The sequence below is a fragment of the Lampris incognitus genome, chromosome 1 (assembly GCF_029633865.1).
Source record: "Lampris incognitus isolate fLamInc1 chromosome 1, fLamInc1.hap2, whole genome shotgun sequence".
NCBI classification, from domain to species: Eukaryota; Metazoa; Chordata; class Actinopteri; order Lampriformes; family Lampridae; genus Lampris; species Lampris incognitus.
Window position 1 is genome coordinate 10,207,681 of NC_079211.1, and position 24,232 is coordinate 10,231,912.

At 46.0% G+C, this 24,232-nt stretch overlaps 1 protein-coding gene across 1 annotated transcript in view; it reads left to right on the top strand.

Moving 5' to 3' along the window:
- Window positions 1–11,556: 11,556 nt before the first annotated feature.
- Window positions 11,557–24,232, top strand: part of LOC130116298 (transcription factor COE3-like) — a 103,663-nt gene continuing 90,987 nt past the window's right edge. The window contains 1 exon segment of the mRNA XM_056284252.1: window positions 11,557–12,334. Coding sequence (XP_056140227.1) covers window positions 12,201–12,334 — 134 coding nt within the window. The 5' untranslated portion in view covers window positions 11,557–12,200.

Here is a 24,232-nt window from a genome sequence, read left to right on the forward strand (position 1 = left end):
CCTCTCATAGCCCCCCTTCCCATCCACCCCTGTATGTCTGTGTTATGTTTATCTGTTGTCTTGTTTCACCCCGTTTATTGTAAAGCGACTTTGAGTGTTAGAAAAGCGAAGATTTTTTAATTATTATTATTAAGCAACAGCTGAGAGGAGAGGCAAACAATTTATGTAGCGTATAAATGTTTTTCATAAATATAATCAGACTACAAGCTAATCTGTCATTGACTCTCATCCATGACAATTCTTTATGCATTTTCTTCAATACTTTTTCCAATTGAGCAATGCAGAGCGAGTCTCACAGCTCTGTTTTGGGTAAGCTGGATTTTATTTAGTTCTTGTTTAGATGCATTGGACCAGATTGCTGGGCAGTAGTCAAGATGTGACAAGACTAGGGATTGTATGACTTGCTTAGTAGTTGTGTTAGCTAGAAAGTAAGCACTCCTTCTAATGATTGAAATACTTCTGCAATATTATTAATGTGAATAGCCCAAGAGAGTGTTTCATCTATATTGTAACCCCCAGAAATCTGGCCTCCTTAGCTTGTTCAATATCAGCACCTTGCAAAGAAATACACAGTCTGTGTTCCTTTCCTTGAGCATACTTTGAGCAAATAACAAGACATTTCATTTTGGATATATTCAGTTTCAGCTTATTTTCAGTGACCCAATTGGAAATCTGCATTAACTCATCTTGAAGTAGACTGCTCAAGTCTGTGGCATTCTTTGCGGAAGCATATATTGTAGTGTCGTCTGCGTAAACTGCCATGTGAGCATTTTTTTTTTAAATATGTGGCATATCATTTACAAATATTGAGTATAGTAGAGGTCCAAGACAACTTCCTTGATGAACGCCACATTGTAGTGTCTTAATACTTGACAAAGTTCCATTAATCATGACACATAGTTGTCTGCTGAATAGGTAGCTTTTCATCCAGTCAATAACTGAGAGTTTGAAGCCATAAGCTGCTATTTTTATAAGTAGAAGTTCATAGTCGATATCAAAAGCTGTGCTAAAATCCAACAGCAATGTTGTGTGGTTTTGGAGACAGTGGCACTGATGAAAAGACAGGAGGTGGAGCTAGAGGTGGCAGAGTTGAAGATGCTAAAATTTTCATTGGGAGTGACAAAGAAGGACAGGATTAGGAACGAGTATATTAGAGGGACAGCTCAGGTTGGATGGTTTGGAGACAAAGCAAGAGAGACAAGATTGAGATGATTTGGGCATGTGTGGAGGAGAGATGCTGGGTATATTGAGAGAAGGATGCTGAATATGGAGCTGCCAGGGAAGAGGAAAAGAGGAAGGCCAAAAAGGAGGTTTATGAATGTGGTGAGGGAGGACTTGCAGGTGGCTGGTGTGACAGAGGAAGATGCAGAGGACAGGAAGAGATGGAAACGGGTGATCCGCTGTGGCGACACTTAAGGGGAGCAGCCGAAAGTAGTAGTAGTCCTGGTATATCCAGAAATTGTGGTAAGACCAAAAAGATATCTGCTGATTTGTCTGAATCGTTGACCATTGCTTGGCAATAAATGAAGGTAGTTTTCACCATCTTACGGACAGTGTCTTCACCAGCATAGTAACTCAAAACAGGAATGGGTGCTTCCATGTCTTCGTCAGTTGGCACTTCATCACCGGTGAAGGGTTGTCGACTATGACCTGGCTCACCAACTTAGGAAAAAAGACACTTTGATAGCCTCTTGCCTGCACAATTCACAGCTCATGATATCATGAAGTCAGTAATATGTAACTGATAAGTGAACTTACCTTTGCGGGATTTGGTTCCCAAGGCACCTCTTTCCTCTGCAGTTTTTCTTTGTATGGTCTTCAATCACCATGGCGGGTATGCAAACCCACTCTCTGGATCATAGTAATGTTCCTGTGTTTTTACATATGAACATATACAAAAAAACAAACGAAACAAAACATAATACAGACATTTCAAAGAGTGAATATGTGCATAATGATGCAATGACACTTTTACTTACTCATGTTGTGAATGTGGTGGCCTCTCTTTCAAGGATGAGGATGTCCACATCCTTTATAGGGAAGAATTCTGGTTTGAACGGGGAGTCAAAGAGGCCATCTATGTGAAGAGGGAACGACCATCCCTGAACCGAGGGGGTGCAGGGCCTAAGAGTACATCTGCCGCAATCTTACAATGGTGTGATACAACTATTCCCAAATCCTCTGTGAATAGTACACATGGCCACTGAAACTCTAGTTATTGGTCACGCCCATACTTGCATATGAAACTGATCGTTGTTTTAAGTCATTATGCCACTGTATTGTTTATAAGGGTGGGATACCTGCGGTCAGCTGAGACTGAAGAGGTCAATTAGATGAGTGATGAAACGTTTCTTTCTCAACAAACATTGTGTCTAGGGGAACTGATTCAACTTTCTGTGATTCACATCTATTTATACATTATAATTAATTCATTTATACATCACACTACTGTAGTCTGTGAATGGCCCTTTGATTTGCTACTGAGGGTGTGTGTGTGTGTGTGTGTGTGTGTGTGTGTGTGTGTGTGTGTGTGTGTGTGTGTGTGTGTGTGTGTGTGTATCGCCTTGCCGTGGCGGAGAAGCTTGCTTATACCAGTGATCCCAAGCACTATGCCGTCTGGAGCTTGGTAGGGTCACCCAAGGCGGATAGGTCAAGGGGGAGGTTCCAGACGAAGCGCGATCCAACAAAGACCTCAACAGAGGAACTGGCGGGAGATGTCTCCAGGTCATGTCTTTTAAATTACCAAAGAAGGGTTTAAAAATAGCACATCTTAATATATGCAGTCTTAAATATAAAGTTCATGAGATGACTTCCTTAACTGAAAATGAGAATTTACACGTACTTGTCATTTCGTAAACTCACTTAGATCCATCGGTAGATTAAATGAAATTGCTGTGTCGGGATATAGTGTTTTTAGAAATGATAGAAACCGCTATGGTGGTGGTGTGGCAATATATATACAGAACCATATACCTGTCAGGATAAGAGGGGATCTTTTGACTTCAGCCATTGAGGCCCTATGGATTCAAATACATTGGATTCAAATACATTTACCTCACACCAAACCATTTCTCTTAAGGTGTTGTTATAGACCACCAAGTGCAAATGCTCAGTACTTAGAAGATATATGTTACATGTTGCAGAAAGCTACAGACTGTGATAGAGAGATGTATTTTCTAGGGAATTTGAATATAGACTGGCTCTCTGCAAAATGTTCACTGAAAAGGAAGCTGAGTGATATTGCAAAAGTGTGTAATTTATTTCAGGTGGTGAATGTACCTACTCGGGTGTATACAAACTGTGCAGGACAGAAATCGGCAACCTGTATCGACCACATTTTCACTAATGGTAAAGAAATGTGCTCAAAGGCTATATCAATTCCAGTTGGCTTCAGTGATCACAATTTGGTGGCAATTGTTAGGAAAGCCAAAATTCCAAAAGTTGGACCTAAAGTTGTTGTTCAAACATCTTATAAATCTTTTTGCGAGAATGATTTCATTAGGGACATAAATAGGGTGCAATGGGATAATGTGTGTAAAATGCATGATGTGGATACAGCACTTGAACTTTTTACGAATATGTTTTTAAAAGTGGCTGACAAACGTGCTCCCATTAAGAAATTCACAGTAAGGAAAAGAAAAGCAGCTTGGATTGATGAGGAACTGAAAGCCTTGATGGCCCAGAGGGATAAAATGAATACTGAGTCAATTAAGTCTGGTAATGCAACTGATTGGAAGTCATATTGTTCACTAAGAAACCAAGCGACAAAAATAAATAGGGTAAAGAAAAGAAGGTATTATCAAAATAGAATAAATGAAATTAAACATGATAGAAAGAAACTGTGAAAGACTTTAGACGAGCTAATGGGTAGATCGGGGGAAAATACACCCTCCTTCCTAGAGTCAGACGGTACCTTCCTTACTAAACCTCAAGATATTGCTAACTATTTTAATGACTATTTTGCTGGAAAGATTGAGAAACAAAAAACTGAAACAACAACTTCAGATAACATGCTTTCAAAACAATTGATTAATGACCATTTTATGAAAAATAGAGATTGTGAACTTGACTTTCAAGCTGTTCAAGTGAATATAGTAGAAATCTTCTTAGTAGTGTAAATAGTGAAAAACCCTCAGGATTAGATAACCTTGATGGGAAACTCTTAGGAATGGTTTCTGGCCCTGTTGCATTACCCATATGCCGTATTTTGAACCTAACTTTACAGAAGGGTGTCTGTCCCTTGGCATGGAAAGCTGCAAAAGTTATTCCTTTACCCATAAACAAGAAGGACATATTTACAGGCGCTAATAGCCGTCCTATCAGCATTCTTCTGGTGATAAGCAAGCTTATGGAAAGAGTTGTGTTTGACCAGGTTTTATCTTATTTTTCTGTTAACAAACTTAACTCTTAATTTCAGCATGCCTACAAAAAAGATCACTCCACAAGTACTGCTTTGATGCAGATGACTGATCAGTGGCTGAGGGATATAGACAAGAAAAGGATTGTGGGTGCTGTGCTACTTGATTTTAGTGCTGCGTTTGATGTAATAGACCACGAGATGCTTTTAATGAAACTTGCTGCTTATGGCTTTAATAAGTGGACCCTTAATTGGATGAGGAGCTACTTATCAAACAGAACACACACTGTTTACTTTAACAGTAGTTTTTCTACTGTAAGGACAGTACAGTGTGGTGTTCCTCAGGGAAGTTGTTGGGGCCCATTGCTCTACTCTGTTTTTACCAATGATATGCCACTTGTTTTGAGTAATGCTAGCTTAGCTACGTATGTTTGCCGATTATTCCACAGTGTATATGTCATCAAACAGTGTGGATGAGTTATATGTTCTTCTGGGAAATGATATGAAATTGATTTTGGAGTGGGTAACCAAAAACAATCTAGTTTTGAATGTATCAAAGATGAAATGTATTGTTTTTGGCTCAAACCATGCATTAAGATGTCAGAACCAATTAAGCATATCTATCAAGGGCAGCTGCATAGAACAAGTTACTGAGGCTAAACTTCTAAGAGTCATTCCTGATGAACAACTATCGTGGCAGAATCACATAGAAAAAATAATTGGAAAAATGGGGAGAGGAATATCTATGATAAGAAGATACTACTCCTTCTTTACGCCAACTACCATTTTACAGGTTGTACAAACCTTGGTTTTGTCACACCTTGACTACTGCCCAGCAATCTGGTCAAGTGCAGCAAAACAGGAGCTAAACAAGCTTCAGGTAGTGCAGAATAGAGCAACACGTCTTGCACTCAGGTGTTCAATGAGAAAAGGCATAGACCAAATGCACCGTGATCTTGCCTGGTTGAAAGTAGAAGACAGATTAACACGCAATCTTCTAACGTTATTCAGGAATATAGTTGCGTCAAAACAACCCTCCTGCCTGTACTCAAGAATAAGTTTTCCCCAGGACGGACATGAACATGGAACAAGACAAGTTAGCAGGGGTCATGTTACAATTCCTCGACCCAGAACAAATGCAGTGAAAAGGACTGCTATGTATAGGGCCATTTCACAGTGGAATAGGTTGCCATACGTTATTACTCAAGCAACAAGTAAAGAAAGTTTTAAAAAGCAACTTACGAGGTTATTTTTGGGTACAGGCATACACAATGTCGAATACATAACTTTTTATATATTTATTCTGAAATAGGTAGCTCCAAGCAGTTGGTAGGAGTAGTCTGTGATAGATGCTACTCTAAGTGTGTGTGTGTGTGTGTGTGTGTGTGTGTGTGTGTGTGGGGGGGGTTATGTGTTTGGCTTTTCTAATAATGCTGGTTTAACTGAGGTGGGTGGGATAGGGCGGGGGATGAATTGAATTTAGTGATGCAATTGTGTTTATTTATGCATGCATGCCTGTGAAAGCATGCTTATACATGGATGTTTTTAATGCGGACCCCAGGAAGAGTAGCTGTTGCCTTGGGTAACCGCTAATGGGAATCTAAATAAACATAAACAACGGAAGTGAAGGCGGATGAAGGCTGCAACAGAGGGTGGTCCCCAACAGTCTTGGTTCTCCATGCCATTGGACTCGGACCACCCCCTGCCAAGGACGCGCAGGCGTCCCCCCATTATGCAGCTCCAGGATCAGCCTCTGCACCCACCGGAGGACCCAGAGGGAGGACGGTCATACTCGACCCCAAGTGACCACCGATGAAGATGATGATGATGATGGTGTGTGTGTGTAAAGTACACTGAGGCCCACCAGAAACTTAAGACGAATTCCGCGTATGTGTGACGCATGATTTTGGTTTTGAGTCCGGTCGTACTGTTGCGGCGTAGAAGCGGCGTTAGTGTGATTTGCGGTGTTCTCCACTAGAGGGCAGTGTTCCCCTTTCAGTTTGCTGCAGCAAACCCTGGAAGAACTCGCATCCCTCCTGTGGTTCTAAAGCACGAAATGAACGGAACCATTCCACCGTTCTGCTCACATTCGACAGTGGCAGACACAATGTAGCACCTACTCCATCACTGATTCACTGACTTGGGGAAAAAAAACCAAAAACGGAACGAATATAATTCATAAGTAACCTGAGTAATTTTAAGGTCTGCCTGCAGAAAACGGTTTGTGCAAACCTAAATCTAGCCCAGAAACAAGACCTGCGACAATTTAAGGCTGATTTGTAAGCGACAAGCTGCAGACCAACTCCAACTCTTGTGCGTTATGAAATAAAGGCGAACCTGTTCGGTCCATTTAAGTTTACATGTTAGTGTGAAAGTGAGGCTCTATCGGGCGAAGCCTGGTATCTCACAGTCTAATCTTAAGAGTCCACATCAGATCAAGTCAAGTCAAGTCCGTTTTATTTGTATTAGGCAATATCACAAACGACACGTGTGCCTCGAGGGGCTTTACAGCAAGTGCGTTTTATTTGTATTAAGCAATAACACACGTCAGGCTTCACAGCACACAGTCTTCTCTACCACCACCCTGCAGCAAGGGCAGGATGAAGAATAAAGGAAATGTACATGTTAGTATTATTAGTATTATCATTGCTAGATCATAGCAATATTAGTGAAATCTTAATATTGTTTTTATTTCCATTATTATTGTTATTACTATTATGACATTATTATTTATTTTATTATTATTATTATTAATAATGATATCTGCCAGTCGCTTGTCGGAGGTGACGTTATCCTCATCGTTGTAATTCTGAAGTCGGCTTTAAAACGTCTAAATGAGAAGGTTTATTCCGGCGTTAACACCGTCTCTTGCTGCGAATGAAAAAACACAACTTGGCGGAATATTTCTCCGGGAGAGAGAGAGAGGGGGGGGGAGAGAGGGGGGGAGAAAATGAAAAGGGGGGAGAGGATAGGACGCACGTGCGGAAAACTGCGCGAGTGCGTGCGTGCGTGTGGGGGTGTGTGTGTGTGTGGGGGGGGGTGTCAGTTTACCATAGGTGATTCATTGTCCAGGTTGACGGGTCGGGGTGTCCCGGCGGGGCGGTGTTAAGGGCCGTTTAACGGGCTGTTTAGGGGCGTTTGGGGGGTTAACCGCGCCTCAGATGGTTGGATTGGGGTCAGGCCCGCTGTCGACGGGAGGTCCGCGGCTCTGCGAGCGAGGAGGAACCGGCTTTAGGAGGAGATCCACTGATCAAGGAGCCTTTGATTTATGGAGCCCGGAGGAGACGGCGGCGGATTTGGGTGGATTTGCACGTTTTGTCAGGCGGAGGAGGAGGCCCGGACGAATGCTCAAACACTTAACGTCGTTCTTCGTGCCCTATTCGTGGTTTAATAAACCAAAGTTGTTGTGAACATTTAGTTGGCACGCTTTTAAAAAAAATTTTTTTATTGACTGGCGTCCTATCTGGACGATAAGTCAAACAAGTTCCCGGAATATCTAATTCCATACCCCTGCTCCTGCTCCTGCTCCTGCTCCTGCTCCTGCCCATCTGAAGGCGTTTACTCGCTACGCGACGCTTGCACATCACACCAGTAATCACTAATAGCCCCCTCAGCTCCATCCTGCTCGGTATGCACACTTGTACACTGGTGGTGGATGTGCTTATTGCGCAATAGGCGTTCATATGTGTTTATTATAATTCATTTATAGCCTCCTTCACATCGTCGTGGTCAGCGTGAGTGCCCTTTCAATTTGCCGCCGTTGGCCATTTATGCGTCATTACGCGTGGTACGTATACATCGAGAGCACTCACCGATGCGTAAAACCTACTCGGCGGATGATTCTGATCCACATTTTATGGCGAATATCAAACAAATCGGACGAATCGTGGGTTAAAACTACTCGCAAGTAAGCGAGCCCGGAACTACCAGCTGAATAAATAACGCTGGTTTACAGAGAATATATCCGCAACGACGGACGGTGAGCAGAACAGTGCAGTACACGCCCCTGGCCGCTGGGTGTCGCCACCTGTCTGCGAAGTGACCCGAACACCTTTCGCGTCAATCAACTGAACCGGTAACAAAGAATTCCACTTTTGTCTCCCGCCCCCGCCCCCCGAATCGAGGGGGGGGGGATCATCATCATCTTTCTTCGGCCTCGCGCACTCTATGAATTATTTCCCACTTTTTCAGGAAACCTAAATATTTTTACACGTCGTTTCCAGCGCGGGCCGCCGCCGTGACGTTTCCCCAACACAAAAGTCCGTGTTGTCAAGTTGGTCGTTCTCGGTCGTTTATCGTCCGCGGAGAGAACATGACTTCCCACAGGCGGCGCAAGCAGCGACGAGTCGACCAACGCGGTGACGTGACGCGGTGCTGCGGAGGTGCCACGCGCGGCCCCACAATAAGTCCTTATGGCAAAACCAGTGTCAACCGGAAGCACCGACACGTCATGACGGTGTAATTTAGTACAGAAATGCTGATATGTAATGTTGGGGGGTGGGGGTGGGCTGGCTGCTCTCCTGTGTGGTGGACTTGTTCCATGTAGTCTGTGGGTTGCTGACGGAAGGGTGGTGAAAAACTGGTGGTGGTGAAATCCGCGGCCAGTCTCACTGGGCTCCGGCCAGATGCCAGTCGTGTCAACGTTTCGACATTTTGGTGTAATAGATCCAGGTCAGAAACCACTGGATTCCGTAAACGTACCGGTTTGTGGAGCCGTGTATCCTCCCCCCCCCTCCCCATGCCCCCTCCCCCCGGAGAGAGCAGACGGCTCGTACGCGCCAGTCCTGTTTACACCGAATACGGATCAGAGGGAACACTCCGGTCCCCACAGTGTAAACCGGGTGAATGATGGAGCAGAGGTGTTTTAGGAGAAACGACGGGACTTTGTGGAAGACCAAGTAATCCCTCCATAGATAGATGGATAGATGGATGGATAGATAGATAGATGGGTAGATAGATGGATAGATGGATGGATGGGTAGAAAGATGGATTTGTTCATTGTTCCACTTGGGGAAATTTGCTGCCACACTGTTTAATACAACTGCAACACACCTACAAACATCCAAATACAACTTTAACAACCTTTACATATGGCCGACATAAAGTAAGACAAGGTTATTATATATATTTTTTTTTCTATATATATATATATATAAAATAGTGTTTGTGTGTGTGTAAATTAACTAGTAAATATCAGTCTGAATTGTAACACGTAATTATAATTACATTATTATTATTGTTATTATGACGATGACATTATTATTATTATTATGATAATTATTATTATTATGGTGATGATGTGATTATTATTATGTTGTTGTGATAGGGTTAGGGTCCTCGTGTCCGGCAGCCCGTCGTTGACTTTTCCCTTTTTCCAGAGAAATATCTCCCTGGTTTTCCAGACGCTTGGGATTCCCGCCGGGATCTCGTCGGTCTCGGAAGTCAGCGGGTCTAAAGTTGTATTAATATTTAATCAGCGCTGGCTAATTAGCGGAATTCTGCTCCGGCAAAATGACTGCTTAAAAAATGTCAGAAACCAAAAAATGGAAGCGAATCGTGCACCTGAAATATTAAATAGGGGGTGTTTTGTTTTTTTTTTTGTAAAATTGTTTTTAGTCATTTTGTCACAACAACAATAATTATTCGTACCGCTAACCTATGATAATTATTATTCTCATTATAATTGATATTTATTTTATTTCATTATTACCTGCTATTGTGAATATTGTTCACTGTTGAACAGCCTAACACTTTGCATGTCCGCGCTAGGGCGCGGGAGTTCTGCGGGCGGGAGAGCTGCTGCTTGGGTTTCCACTCACAGACAGGCCCGTTACAGACAGGTCCGTTACAGACAGGTCCGTTACAGACAGGTCCGTTACAGACAGGCCCGTTACGGACAGGTCCGTTACAGACAGGTCCGTTACAGACAGGTCCGTTACAGACAGGCCCGTTACAGACAGGTCCGTTACACACAGGCCCGTTACAGACAGGTCCGTTACAGACAGGCCCGTTACAGACAGGCCCGTTACAGACAGGTCCGTTACAGACAGGCCCGTTACACACAGGTCCGTTACAGACAGGCCCGTTACAGACAGGCCCGTTACAGACGGGTCCGTTACAGACGGGTCCGTTACAGACAGGCCCGTTACAGACGTGTCCGTTACACACAGGTCCGTTACACACAGGCCCGTTACACACAGGCCCGTTACAGACAGGCCCGTTACAGACAGGTCCGTTACAGCGAGTAAGAAACGACGCGAAGCGAAAAACACTGTCATCAAACCAGACGATGCGCTCCATCAGCGGGCCTTCCGATGGAGCCAAACACTCCGCTTGTTAGCCACTTTCCCACCTGACACGCTGGGTGTGTGTGTGTGTGTGTGTGTGTGTGTGTGTGTGTGTGTGTGTGTGTGTGTGTGTGTGTGTGTGTGTGTGTGTGTGTGTGTGTGTGTGTGAGAGAGAGAGAGAGAGAGCGCGAGAGAGAGAGCGCGCGCGCGCTGCCGGCGTGTTCACTCTGTGCGCGTCAGGTGTGACCATATGTCGACGCGTAATCACGCAAATGTGTGCCAGACGCCGCGCTCGCGAGTGCCAGGCTGAATCTGATCCGAACGGGTTCATCAGCCACACACTGATAAGACTGACGACAACAACAACAACAACAACAACAACAACAGCACTTATTTGATGGAGTGTCTGTTCTTCTTTCAGGTGAAATGAAAGGAGATAGTTAACGTGCGCATGTGACGGGTGTCGGTGGTCCAGATCGGCGCGTCCTGCGGCACGTGTTGTCGGGGGTTCCGTGCGCGAGTCTGGACGTTTCCACGTGTGCAAGTCGAGCCGACTCTCGGCGGCTGACAGCGCAACGCCACACAAACACGCCGAAACCACCTCTTCTTCTTCTTTTCTTTTTTTTGCGTCGAATTAAGAAAAAATGACGCAGCGCGTGACTTCAGCCAATGAGATCCCAGATCGGCGATTGTTATTTAAATCGTCCCCCCCTTATTTGGAGTTGTCCCCGCCCACACCAGGTCCACGCCGGTCCCCCCCGAGAGCGCCGGAGCGTCGGAGCCCGGGAGAAGGTGCGCTCCGCTGGGACGGAGGGAGGCATAAAGGAGTCGGGGAGGGGAGGGAATGAGATTTCTCGCTACCCAATCCCCCTTTCCCCCCGGGAGCGCAAGCCTTCCCTGGTCCGTCCCTCCCTCTTGTTTGCTAATCATTTCATTTTACTCCTTTTTGAAGCAGCCACTTGTTTTATCCCACTTTTCATTTCGCGATCCCGCGCGCGTGTGCTCGCCTCCTTCTGATCCGGCTCGGCGTCCTCCCCTCTCCGTCCTCCCGACGTAAAGGTCTCCTCGATCCCGGTTGATTTTTTTTTTCTCCCCCCTTCTTCTTCTTCTTCTTCTTCCTCTTCTTCTTCTCCTCTCCTCCTTTGAGATGCTTTTCGCTGTCGCGCCGCTCGCCCTCCTCTCCACCCTCTTTTAACTTGAGAGACCGGCGCAAAGCCCGAGCGAGCCGAACCGGGGCTGGAATTTAAAATCACGCGGAACACCCAGAGGGATACGCGGCGCTCGGCTTTTGGATAAGGACCGCTATCGCGTCCCCCCCCCACCCCCCGTCTCTCTCTCTCTCTCTCCCCCCCCCTCCCCCCTCCCCCCTTGTTGGACTTTGGGGAAGCGGCGTCCCCCCCCCCCTCTTTCACTTTTGCCTGGCCGTTAATCCAGGTGGCCTTGCCGTGTTTGAGTGGCTCGGCTCGGCTCGGCTCGGCGCGGGAGGATTATTTCCGCGCGGTTTGCTGAAGAGAGCGCGCGCTCGCTCGCTCGCTCGCTCCCAGAAGGCTGCTTTCATGTTCTCCATCCAGGACAGCCTCCCGCGGGGAGCCCTGGCCATGAAAGAGGAGCCGCTCACCAGCGGCATGACGCCCGTCCGCTCATGGATGCAGAGCGCGGGGATTTTGGACGCCAACACGGCCGCCCAGAGGTAAACACACACACACACACACATAACACACACACACAACACACACACGCGCCAATTTTAGAGACGTGCGCTCTTGCAGGACGGCGACGCCGCGGTCGCACACCGACTCCACACAACAAATCTGCACCGATTTATTTTATTTTATTTGCGTTGCGTTGCGGTGGGTTGCGGTGGGTTGGGGTGGTTGCTGTCTTCCAGGTTTTCCAGCGCAACGTTTGTGTCAGTTAGAATCCAAGCGTCCAGGCTGCGGCTGCGAACTGAGTTTCGACGTCACGGTGATGTTGCTCTTCTGCCCGCCGCGGACCACATCATTTGTACAAATCCGATCACCCCGGTGCGCGCGTGCGCGCACGCGCACACCGGGGGGGGGGGTAAACGTGTGTGTGTGTGTGCGTGTGCGTGTTGCGGGTTAAACAGTCGAGCGGGGTCAGAGGTGCGGGGCTGCAGCCTGTCCGGTGCGCGCGGAGACGGAACCCGCCGGTTGACCCGCAGACCGCCGCTGCCGAGACGAGAGATCGCAGCGGGAAAAGCGCTGGTTAAAGTCCACACGTGGAGCGGGCGTGTTTCTCCTCCTCCTCCTCCTCTTCCTCCTCTGTGCAGAGGCCGTGCGCGTCGCAGGCAGACAACACGTAAAAAAACAAACAAACAAACAAACAAACCAACCCTGCATGGCGTCCCCTGATCAGAGAGAGTTGTAATAATTCTGACAAAGTTTGTGGAGGATGTCCCGAGTTATTCTCGGAGGGAGTGAATTCATCCGCTCTCTCTGTGTGACCGATTCCCCGAGAACTCCACGAACAAACTCGAAACTTTGGAAAGCTTTGGCGGGAAGGCTTTGCGTCTAAATCGTCCCCGGGCTAGACGTCGAACAGGTGGGATGAAGTGTCACTATGACCGGGCTGCAAAAGCGCGAAGTCGGACCGCAGAAATCACGCGAGCCCGCGAATAAAGAAATACAATAGAGGGCTGTGAATAAGGAGCACACTTCTCCGTCTGGATGGGGTCAGTCATTGTGTACAGCTGTCGGTTATAATATAATCCTCGTCAGCGGCGAAAAAAAAATAGTTGAATATTTAATCTGAAATTGGCATAAATTAATTTCCCTTATTTGTGACCCTTAATATAGCCGGATAACGCCAGTCTTGGGTGGTGTGTACGTGTCATAGAATAATTAAATACGTAAACATGGCGCAAATGATGATCTCGGAGCGCGCGCGGCTGAGTAAAAGGGTTGTTAAATTCCGCGCGGGCTCGGCGTAACAGGTTAAACGGCGGTGCGGGGTAGCGCCGGACCGACCTCACGGCGACCGTCCGCCGCCTGTAGCGGGCCCGCGGTGAGGCGCGTGGTCGCGTTCGAATTTCAAAGGACCGGGGGGGGGGTCACGCTGATACTCTGAAGTGTTACAAAGTAGCCCGATGCGTCGCGCGTCTCTTGCTACATCGTTTCAACTTGTGTCGCAACCTTTCGTTTGAGAGAGAGGGAGAGGGGGGTGGGGGGGGGGTTAGAGAGGGGTTAAGGACAAAACCGGAGTTTCTTCAGTTTGCGGTGCAACAGATTAAAAAAGTCCGTATGTTAATACGCGCGCGGTGTCCGCTAATTCGCTCCCGCAGCGGGAAACGGCTCCTGCGCGCGCGCTCGCGCTCGTTGCGGACGGACTCCGTAACGAGCGCGTTCAAAGTCTGCAGGGTCGTTATTATAACGACAGCAGTTTTGTTGTTTTTTTTTTTTTTTTCTTTAACATAGAAGTCATTAATATAATATAATAATTAATGCTCATAAAGATAAATACAACTTGTTCGAATAAATAAAGAAAAGAAAAAAAGAGAAAAGTCACAGCCTCGTTAAATGAAACACGCTTAAACCACCTGTGCCGCCTCCGCAACCAGCCGTGGTTTACGTGATGCCTCTTTTATATGAATATTCATGATTGTTTACATGATGCCCTTTTTAATATGAATATTCATGACACCACCACGAGCTATTGAACATAAAGGGCACGTGTTGGTATTTACGGCCTGACGTTGGGGCATGAAAGAGGGTTTTCGGCGTGGCACGTAGCGTCCGAATGAGAGCCGTGTCTTTAAACCGTCCCGGTCTGCAGCGGATTAATAAGACAGAGTTCACGTTTCATCCGGTCCGCACACGTTTCACAACTCTTGCTAATTTCACAAGACACACATATCTGGACAGAGCTGCAGAACCCCCAGCAGCTCGCGGTCTCTCAGAGAGAACAGATCCATGTGCTTCATCTTGTCAGTCGGTTGCCCCGCCATCCCACCCCTCGATTTGCTGCTTGAAAATGAGAATGTTAAGATGATAAATTAATAAATTCACATCTGCACAATTTAAAAATCCCTACATGAGGAGTGCAGGGGAAGCGTGTGTGTGTGAGGTTTGTGGTGGATGGTTTGAATCCTGGGGAGCATGTTAACTTTAAAAAAGAAAAAAAAGGGAGGGGGGGGGTCAGATATCTGTGGAAAGAGGCAGAAAGGTCCAGAATATTAATAACCAGTATTTGCTCATTATTGCAAGTGTCCAGTATGTGAACGTCAGCTCTGGCAGTTTGCGGTGAGAGTGGGTTTGTTAGGCGAAACATCTGCAGTCTGGTGACACTTCATTTCATTCTGCCGGACAGCTCGTTAAGGTGTTGGCCGAGATTCCCAACACGCTGTTCAGCCGTTCCCATTCCCATTCCCATACCACTGGTTCTTTGTTTAGCGTGGGGTGTGTGTGTGTGTGTGTGTGTGTGTGTGAGAGAGAGAGAGGAAGAGAGAGAGAGTGAGCGAGCGAGCAAGCATGTACTTTGTGTGTCGGGAGCAGAAGAGAAGACAATGCCTTGCTAAAGGACATTCCAGCAGGGATGGAGGCATTGATTCGTGTGGGAATTGCACTTCTGAGTTTCCAGTACGGCTGGATGTGATACGATCTGAAAACCTGACAAATCACATTTCGTGTGTGTGTGTGTGTGTGTGTGTGTGTGTGTGTGTGAACAGTTGTAGATAACATCTATATTTGTGCATAAATGTGTGCGCTCTGTATAATGCATGTGTATGATATATATGTTAGGGTGTGTGAATGGGAACACAGTTCACGGTGTGTGTTTGTAGCGCAACTGTTTCTGCATATGTTTGTGTGTGTGTGTGTGTGTGTGTGTATATATATATATATATATATATATATAAGAGAGAGAGAGTGAGTATGTGTGTGTGTGTGTGTGAACAGTTGTATATAACATCTATATTTGTGCATATATGTGTGCGCTCTGTGTAATGCATGTGTATGAAATATATGTTAGGGTGTGTGTATGTGAACACAGTTCATGGTGTGTGTTTGTAGCGCAACTGTTTGTGCGTGCGTGTGTGTGTATAAATATACATATATATATTGATATGTCTAAATATATATATATATATATATATATATATAATGTGTTTGTATGGAAGAACTGAGCGTGTGTGTGTGTGTGGTGTGTGTGTGTGTGTGTGTATAAAAAGTTAATGTGTGTTTTACAGAGACTTTAATTTGAGTCTTTGCTGGATCGACGTAAATTTGCACTTCCTGAAAAACCTCCGTCAGACGTCTCACACAGGAAGGATTACCACCACATATCCTGACACTTTACTGATAGTCCAGAAGGACCGTGTGTGTGTGTGTGTGTGTGTGTGTGTGTGTGTGTGAACAGATTTCCCCCGACCCTCCCTGACACCAAATCAACTCTGCACACTGAATTACCCCCCCCCCCCCAACTCCACCCCTCAACCCATCTGTGTCTTGGGGGATTCGAGAGCATGAGGAAGAGTGGGTGGAGTCAGCAGACAACAGGTTCCCAGGCTCATCGTGAGGAGGGTAGAGGGCATAGGGGATAGGGTGTGTGTGTGTGTGGGGGGGGGGGGGTTAAGGGGAAAGAGAGAGGTGAGTGATAACTGACCAGGGACTACCCGTCCACGCGGACATCCGTCACAGACTCAATCATCACCAGTCACCAGCTTCAGACCTGGGGAGAGCGCTCCCCGTTGGCTTGCAGGAGTGTGTGTGTGGGGGGTGGGGGTGGTGGGGGGGGGCTGTTGTAGGAGGAATTTAAAAAAAGGCCCATTTGTACTTCGACATATTTGGAAGGAGTGGCGTTGATGTATCCCACATGACGGAGCGGGAAGTTTTCATCACAGGACAGTAACTCATGGTGCTGGTGGAGGACGGAGCGGGCGGCACTCTGCCATTCTACTTCCTATTTCCCTCCCGCCAAGAAAAGAAAACGCACTTTGTGTCAACACCCCCCCCCCACACACACACACACACACACACAGACACACACAGACACACACATCCCACCGCCACCACCCCGTCAACCCCTCCTAGTATGCCAAAAGAAACGCTTCCAAACTCAAAGTGTGAGGTAATTAAAAATACACACTGCTCTCTCCAGCTGCCGCCGATCCTGCAGCGGTCTCGGTGCTGTGAAGTCTCTCTAACACGTTGCCGCCGCGCGGCGGCAACGTGGAAGCGGAGTTGACTTGTGTAAATATACCGTGGACACCCGGCTCTAAGTCGTGGTCTGGTTCTGGTGAGTGTCAGAGCGGGCTAATGAGGAACAGGGCCGCGCGGGGCCACGTGCCCCCCTCTGCAGGCGTGTAAACAGTTAGCGGGTCTGTCCGACCCCCGTCACAGGTGTGCGACCCCCGTCACAGGCGGGCAGTTAGCGGGTCTGTCCGAACCCCGTCACAGGCGGGCAGTTAGCGGGTCTGTCCGAACCCCGTCACAGGCGGGCCAGTGAATAAACGAACGTGCTCTCTCCGAGCACGCCACCTTGTGTGTGTGTGTGTGTGTGTGTGTGTGTGTGTGTGTGTGTGTGTGTTGTCAAAGCCTGTGCATGTCGGCATGTTTGTGCATGGATATGATTGTGTACATGCTTGCCTGTCTAAAAGTGTGTGCATGTGTGTGTACCCAAGTGTGTGGTGTGCATGTGCGATTGTGCTTATTTGTCTATTTGTGTGTGTTTATGGTCCTCTTCATTTGTAAGAATGCGTGTGTGTGTTTGTGTGTGTGTGTGTGTGTGAGTGTGTGTATTTATTACTGTGTGTATTTAGATTTAGGCGTGCGTGTGTGTGTGTGTGTGTGTGTGTGTGTGTGTTGTCAAAGCCTGTGCATGTTTGCATGTTTGTGCATGGGTATGATTGTGCCTGTCTAAAAGTGTGTGCACCAAAGTGTGTGTGTTTGCATGTGTGCATGTGCAACTGTGCTTACTTGTCTGTGTATTTGTGTGTGTTTATGGTCCTTTTCATGTGTAAGAATATGTGTGTGTGTGTGTGTGTGTGCGCGTGTGCACGCGAGTGTGTGTTTAGATTTAGACGTGTGTGTGTGTGTGTGTGTGTGTGTTGCCGTTCTGGGGCAGGTGTGTGTCATAGTGACGGAGGAAGCCTGACATGTAAGGTGTGGGTAAAAAATGTGCGTTGGGCTGCAGGAAACAGCTGACTGGTGAGAGACCAGCTGCGGCGCTCCGCCCCCCCCCCCCACACCCTACATCTATTCTGCACCGTCTCATGCTCCCCAGAGCCCCTCAGCAGGGCCAGCAAGCCCACACCCCGCTCACCCTCGGCAGCTGAGGGAGGGGTCAGAACCTGAATGTGAAGGAATTTGTGCCACAAAATGGAAAATTCAAATCAGTCATTTAGAAAACGAGGCGAACTCACGTTGTGCGATTGTGTTGTGATCGAGATCAGTTCAGCGGGTTTGGCGTCCAGGACCTGCTTGTGGCCTTGCGGTCCAGACTCTCTGCGCTGTACAGCGGGTGTGGTGGTAGTGGCGGGTCTGTGTGTGGGACTGGGGCAGCGCTCGGTGACTGATATCCATTTGTTGCACCTTAATAGTGTGTGTCATTCCTAATTAGCCCGGCTGAACCAGGGAAGCGTTGGCTCGGTGCTGAGTGGCTGTTTGTAGTCATGCTGCAATTACCAACAGATTAGTCCTGCGACTGAGAGGCTCCCGCACACAGACACACACACCCTGACAGGCAGCGCTGGTTCTGATGGACGACCTGTGTGAGTGTGTGTGCGTGCGTGCATGCATGTGTATGTGCATGCATGTGTGTGTGTATGTGTGCATGTGCGTGCGTGCGTGCGTGCGTGTGTGCGCAACATTAATGCATATTGTTATGTATTGTTTTCAGCATGAGTGTGTGTGTGTGTGTGTGTGTAACATTAATGCATGCTGTTATGTATTGTTTTCAGCATGAGTGTCTGCATGCATGTGTGTCTGGGCATGCATGTGTGTGTGTGTGTGCGTGTGTGCGTACGACATTAATGCATGCTGTTATGTATTGTTTTCAGTGTGTGTGTGTGTGTGTGTGTGTGTGTGTGTGTGTGTGTGTGTGTGTGTGTGTACGACATTAATGCATGCTGTTATGTATTGTTTTCAGTGTGTGTGTGTGTGTGTGTGTACGACATTAATGCATGCTGTTATGTATTGTTTTCAGTGTGTGTGTGTGTGTGTGTGTGTGTACGACATTAATGCATGCTGTTATGTATTGTTTTCAGTGTGTGTGTGTGTGTGTACGACATTAATGCATGCTGTTATGTATTGTTTTCAGTGTGTGTGTGTGTGTGTGTACGACATTAATGCATGCTGTTATGTATTGTTTTCAGTGTGTGCATTTGTGTGTGTGTGTGTGTGTGTGTGTGTGTGTGTGTGTGTGTGTGTATGTGTAAAGCAGAGTAGCTTCATCACTCTGGTCCTCTGTGTAAGAAGTACAGTACTGAGCCTGGACTCTTCACCTGTCTCTCCACACATTATCAGTCTAACTCTCACAGCCCACGTGAGGTACAATAGTGGTGAAGTGCCTTGCTACTGGGCACGTAGGTATGTAGGAATTGAGCCCGCGGTCGGTCTCTATTTACCGAGACACCCCCCCCCCGCCCGCTGCAATGAACCCAGAGCTTTCTCTCCACTCCAACTGAGACAGGGTCAAATAAAGAGGAGAATAGAATATTAATAGAATCTATTTCATACAAATTAATTTTCTGACACCGGAGTCTCAGGGCCCAAAAAAGATCCACTTACATCACTTACACTTTCCTGTTTGTTTTGTGTTTAACAGATCTATTTCCTGTTTGTGTTTAACAGATCTGTTTCCTGTTTGTGTTTAACAGATCGGTTTCCTGTTTGTGTTTTAACAGATTTATTTCCTTTTTGTGTTTTAACAGATCTATTTCCTGTTTGTGTTTAACAGATTCATTTCCTGTTTGTGTTTTAACAGATTAATTTCCTGTTTGTGTTTAACAATTCATTTCCTGTTTGTGTTTTAACAGATTCATTTCCTGTTTGTGTTTTAACAGATTCATTTCCTGTTTGTGTTTTAACAGATTCATTTCCTGTTTGTGTTTAACAGATTCATTTCCTGTTTGTGTTTAACAGATTCATTTCCTGTTTGTGTTTTAACAGATTCATTTCCTGTTTGTGTTTAACAGATCCATTTCCTGTTTGTGTTTAACAGATTCATTTCCTGTTTGTGTTTAACAGATTCATTTCCTGTTTGTGTTTAACAGATCCATTTCCTGTTTGTGTTTAACAGATTCATTTCCTGTTTGTGTTTAACAGATCCATTTCCTGTTTGTGTTTAACAGATTTCTTTGCCTCATTGCAAAGTCGTGAACTCAGAATCTGAAGGAGTAATATCAGTGATGTAAACTGATGCTAGCTGTGGTGAAATGTTGTGTGTGGGGGGAGAGATGTGTGTGTGTGTGTGTGTTTTTTTTTTTGAGAAACGTGTGTGTGTGTATGTGTTTGTTAGAGATGTGTGTGTGTGTGCACAAGTGTGTGGCAAAAAAGATTTAAAACGCGACTGACAGTCGTTAGAGATTGTCTGGCTCAGTGTGTGTGTGTGTGTGTGTGTGTGTTTGTGCATATTTCCACCTTTTTGAACCCAGTTTTGTGTGTGTAAAAATACTAAATATTCAGTGACATCACTTTGTTAAGCTCCTAGTGTGTCTGCTGAAGGAGATGTTGTGTGACGCCGACACACTCGGGGCACCGCTTATGGACTCACAAACTGTCTGTTTTGTTGTCGTGTGTGGCGTCAGTTTAGATTTACCGCCACTTTAAACAACACAATTCACTCAAAGAACAAACCTCACAACCAGAGATGTACTCGTCGTTGTGTGTTGTTTTTGTGTGTATCTTCAAGTGAGGGGAGGAGGGCCGGGTTGTGAAGAGCAAGCGAGGGAGCGGAGAGGAGGGGCGGCTCGAGAGAGATGTAGAGGAGAAGGAGACGTGAGGAGGGGAAAAGGAGAAAAGGGAGGAGGAGAAGGTTGAAAAGAATGTAGCTGAAATATCTCCGGCCTTCATTTTGTCCTCCCGGGAAATTAAAAAAAAAAAAAAAAAGGAACCTCAAATGAATAAAGTGAATGAACAGAAGCAGGGGAGAGAGACAGAGAGAGGTGAACAGAGATGAGAGGAGAGGAGGAGGAAGAGGAGTCGGGGGTTGAGTGCTGCATTTGATCCCACGAGATAATAACAGCCTGTAAGCTTCTGAGAATAGAAATCTCACACACACACACACACCCACACACAAATACAAACCTGACTAGACAAGGCATGTCTTCTCACCATGTACAAGGCTTCCACTCATTAGCTCATATTACATGGCTAATAAAAGCTAACCAAACAAACCAGAGACAGAGCGAGTAAGGGCGGGAGAGCGAGAGAGAGAGTGGGCGAGAGAGAGAGAGAGAGAGTGAGAGAGAGAGCACTGCTCTGATTGGGTAAATGTATTCCAGAGTAATTGTGCACCGCTGCATAAATTCCTCTGCCATGCATACTGTACACACACACCCACACCCACACACACACACACACACACACACAATATGTGCATATTTTACAGGGCTGAAGCTCGACATCCCCTGCAATTAGAGCGAGGGAGTGTGTAGCAACTAGCCGGGACAGAGCTGTTTCTCAACATACCTCCTCTCCTGTTGTCTCCTTCTGCCTCTCATCCCTCACTTCTCCACCAACACCACCACAACCCCCACCACACTCCTCTATTCTCACATGAAGAACTATCTATCTGTCTGTCTGTTGGCTCAGGAAAGCAGAATGAAGCACACATAGTAGTATCACATAGTAGTATCACATATTATTATCACATAGTATTATCACATAGTAGTATCACATAGTAGTATCACATAGTATTATCACATAGTATCACATATTATTATCACATAGTATCACATAGTAGTATCACATAGTAGTATCACATAGTATTATCACATAGTAGTATCACATAGTATCACATATTTTTATCACATAGTATCACATAGTAGTATCACATAGTAGTATCACATAGTATTATCACATAGTAGTATCACATAGTATTATCACATAGTAGTATCACATAGTATCACATAGTATTATCACATAGCATTATCACATAGTATCACATATTTTTATCACATAGTAGTATCACATAGTATTATCCCATAGCATTTGAATGAAGCTAGTAATTCTACATGCATACATGCCGTATTATTAAGTTACGCTTAACAAATTCACAGTATATCCTGTATATATTTGTAGTGAGACAGAGAGAGGGAGGGAGAGAGAAAGAGGTAGAGTAGAGTAGAGAGAGCAGAGAGAGAGATAGAGTAGAGAGAGCAGAGAGAGAGAGAGGTAGAGTAGAGAGAGAGAGAGAGAGGTAGAGGTAGAGCAGAGAGAGAGGTAGAGTAGAGCAGAGAGAGAGAGGTAGAGTAGAGAGAGAGATAGAGTAGAGCAGAGAGAGAGGTAGAGGTAGAGTAGAGAGAGCAGAGAGAGAGAGAGATAGAGTGTAGAGGTAGAGTAGAGAGAGCAGAGAGGTAGAGTAGAGCAGAGAGCGAGGTAGAGGTAGAGTAGAGAGAGCAGAGAGAGAGATAGAGTAGAGTAGAGAGAGCAGAGAGAGAGAGGTAGAGTAGAGAGAGCAGAGGGAGAGATAGAGTAGAGTAGAGAGAGAGAGAGGTAGAGCAGAGAGAGAGAGAGAGAGTAGAGTAGAGAGAGAGAGAGGGAGAGTAGAGTAGAGAGAGAGCAGAGAGAGTAAGGAGAGGGAGAGCGGTACATGTGACATCATAACCATCACACACACAGTACAGTACCAGGGTGAGACACCACCAGGATGCCTGACTGGCTGGCTGGGCTCAGCTGCTGCTGGTCTGACAGACTGGAGAAGGTTCTAAAATCTTCTAGATGGTTCTAGAAGATTCTGTTCACTGGCGTCAACGTCTGACACAACCTTAACGTTCACACATATGTCATGACTGGAAATGTCTAGGTTCTCCGTCAGGCTGTGTGTGTGTGTGTGTGTGTGTGTGTGTGTGTGTGTGTGTGTGTGTGTGTGTGTGTGTGTGTGTGTGTGTTGTGTGTGTGTGTGGGGGGGTGGCCTGTCTTCCGCTGCAAGACGACTGAGTGGCAGTCAGTCAGTCGCTCTGAGCATTCATACGGTTTACAATTCTTATTTGATCAACACAGTGGCTGTGAGCCGATGCACACGTTATGCTGTGTGTGTGTGTGTGTGTGTGTGTTTGTGTGTGTGTGTGAAGTGACAAGCTACACTAGTTAAAGACTCAAACACTGGTCACACCCCATCTCCTGTTTGATTAATGCAATGGTTTGTGTGTGTCTAGTTTGTGTGTGTGTGTGTGTGTGTGTGTTTGTGTTTGTGTGTGCATTTGGATGTGAGAAGTGTGTGTGTGTGTGTGTGTATTTGGATGTGAGAAGTGTGTGTGTATTTGGATGTGAGAAGTGTGTGTGTGTGTGTGTGTGTGTGTGTGTGTGTGTGTGTGTGTGTGTGTGTGTGTGTGTGTGTGTATTTGGACGTGAGAAGTGAAGTGTGTGTGTGTATTTGGATGTGAGAAGTGTGTGTGTATGTGGATGTGAGAATGTGTGTGTGTATTTGGATGTGAGAAGTGTGTGTGTGTATTTGGATGTGAGAAGTGTGTGTGTGTGTGTGTGTGTGTATTTGGATGCGAGAAGTGTATGTGGATGTGAGAAGTGTGTGTGTGTGTGTGTGTGTGTGTGTGTGTGTGTGTGTGTGTGTGTGTGTGTGTGTATTTGGACGTGAGAAGTGAAGTTTGTGTGTGTATTTGGATGTGAGAAGTGTGTGTGTATGTGGATGTGAGAATGTATGTGTGTGTGTGTGTGTGTGTGTGTGTATTTGGATGTGAGAAGTGTGTGTGTGTATTTGGATGTGAGAAGTGTGTGTGTGTGTGTGTGTGTATTTGGATGCGAGAAGTGTATGTGGATGTGAGAAGTGTGTGTGTGTGTGTGTGTGTGTGTGTGTGTGTGTATTTGGACGTGAGAAGTGAAGTGTGTGTGTGTATTTGGATGTGAGAAGTGTGTGTGTATGTGGATGTGAGAATGTGTGTGTGTGTGTATTTGGATGTGAGAAGTGTGTGTGTATTTGGATGTGAGAAGTGTGTGTGTGTGTGTATTTGGATGCGAGAAGTGTATGTGGATGTGAGAAGTGTGTGTGTGTGTGTGTGTGTGTGTGTGTGTGTATTTGGACGTGAGAAGTGAAGTTTGTGTGTGTATTTGGATGTGAGAAGTGTGTGTGTATGTGGATGTGAGAATGTATGTGTGTGTGTGTGTGTGTGTGTGTGTATTTGGATGTGAGAAGTGTGTGTGTGTATTTGGATGTGAGAAGTGTGTGTGTGTGTGTGTGTATTTGGATGCGAGAAGTGTATGTGGATGTGAGAAGTGTGTGTGTGTGTGTGTGTGTGTATTTGGATGTGAGAAGTGTGTGTGTGTGTGTATTTGGATGCGAGAAGTGTATGTGGATGTGAGAAGTGTGTGTGTGTGTGTGTATTTGGATGCGAGAAGTCTATGTGGATGTGAGAAGTGTGTGTGTGTGTGTGTGTGTGTGTATTTGGATGTGAGAA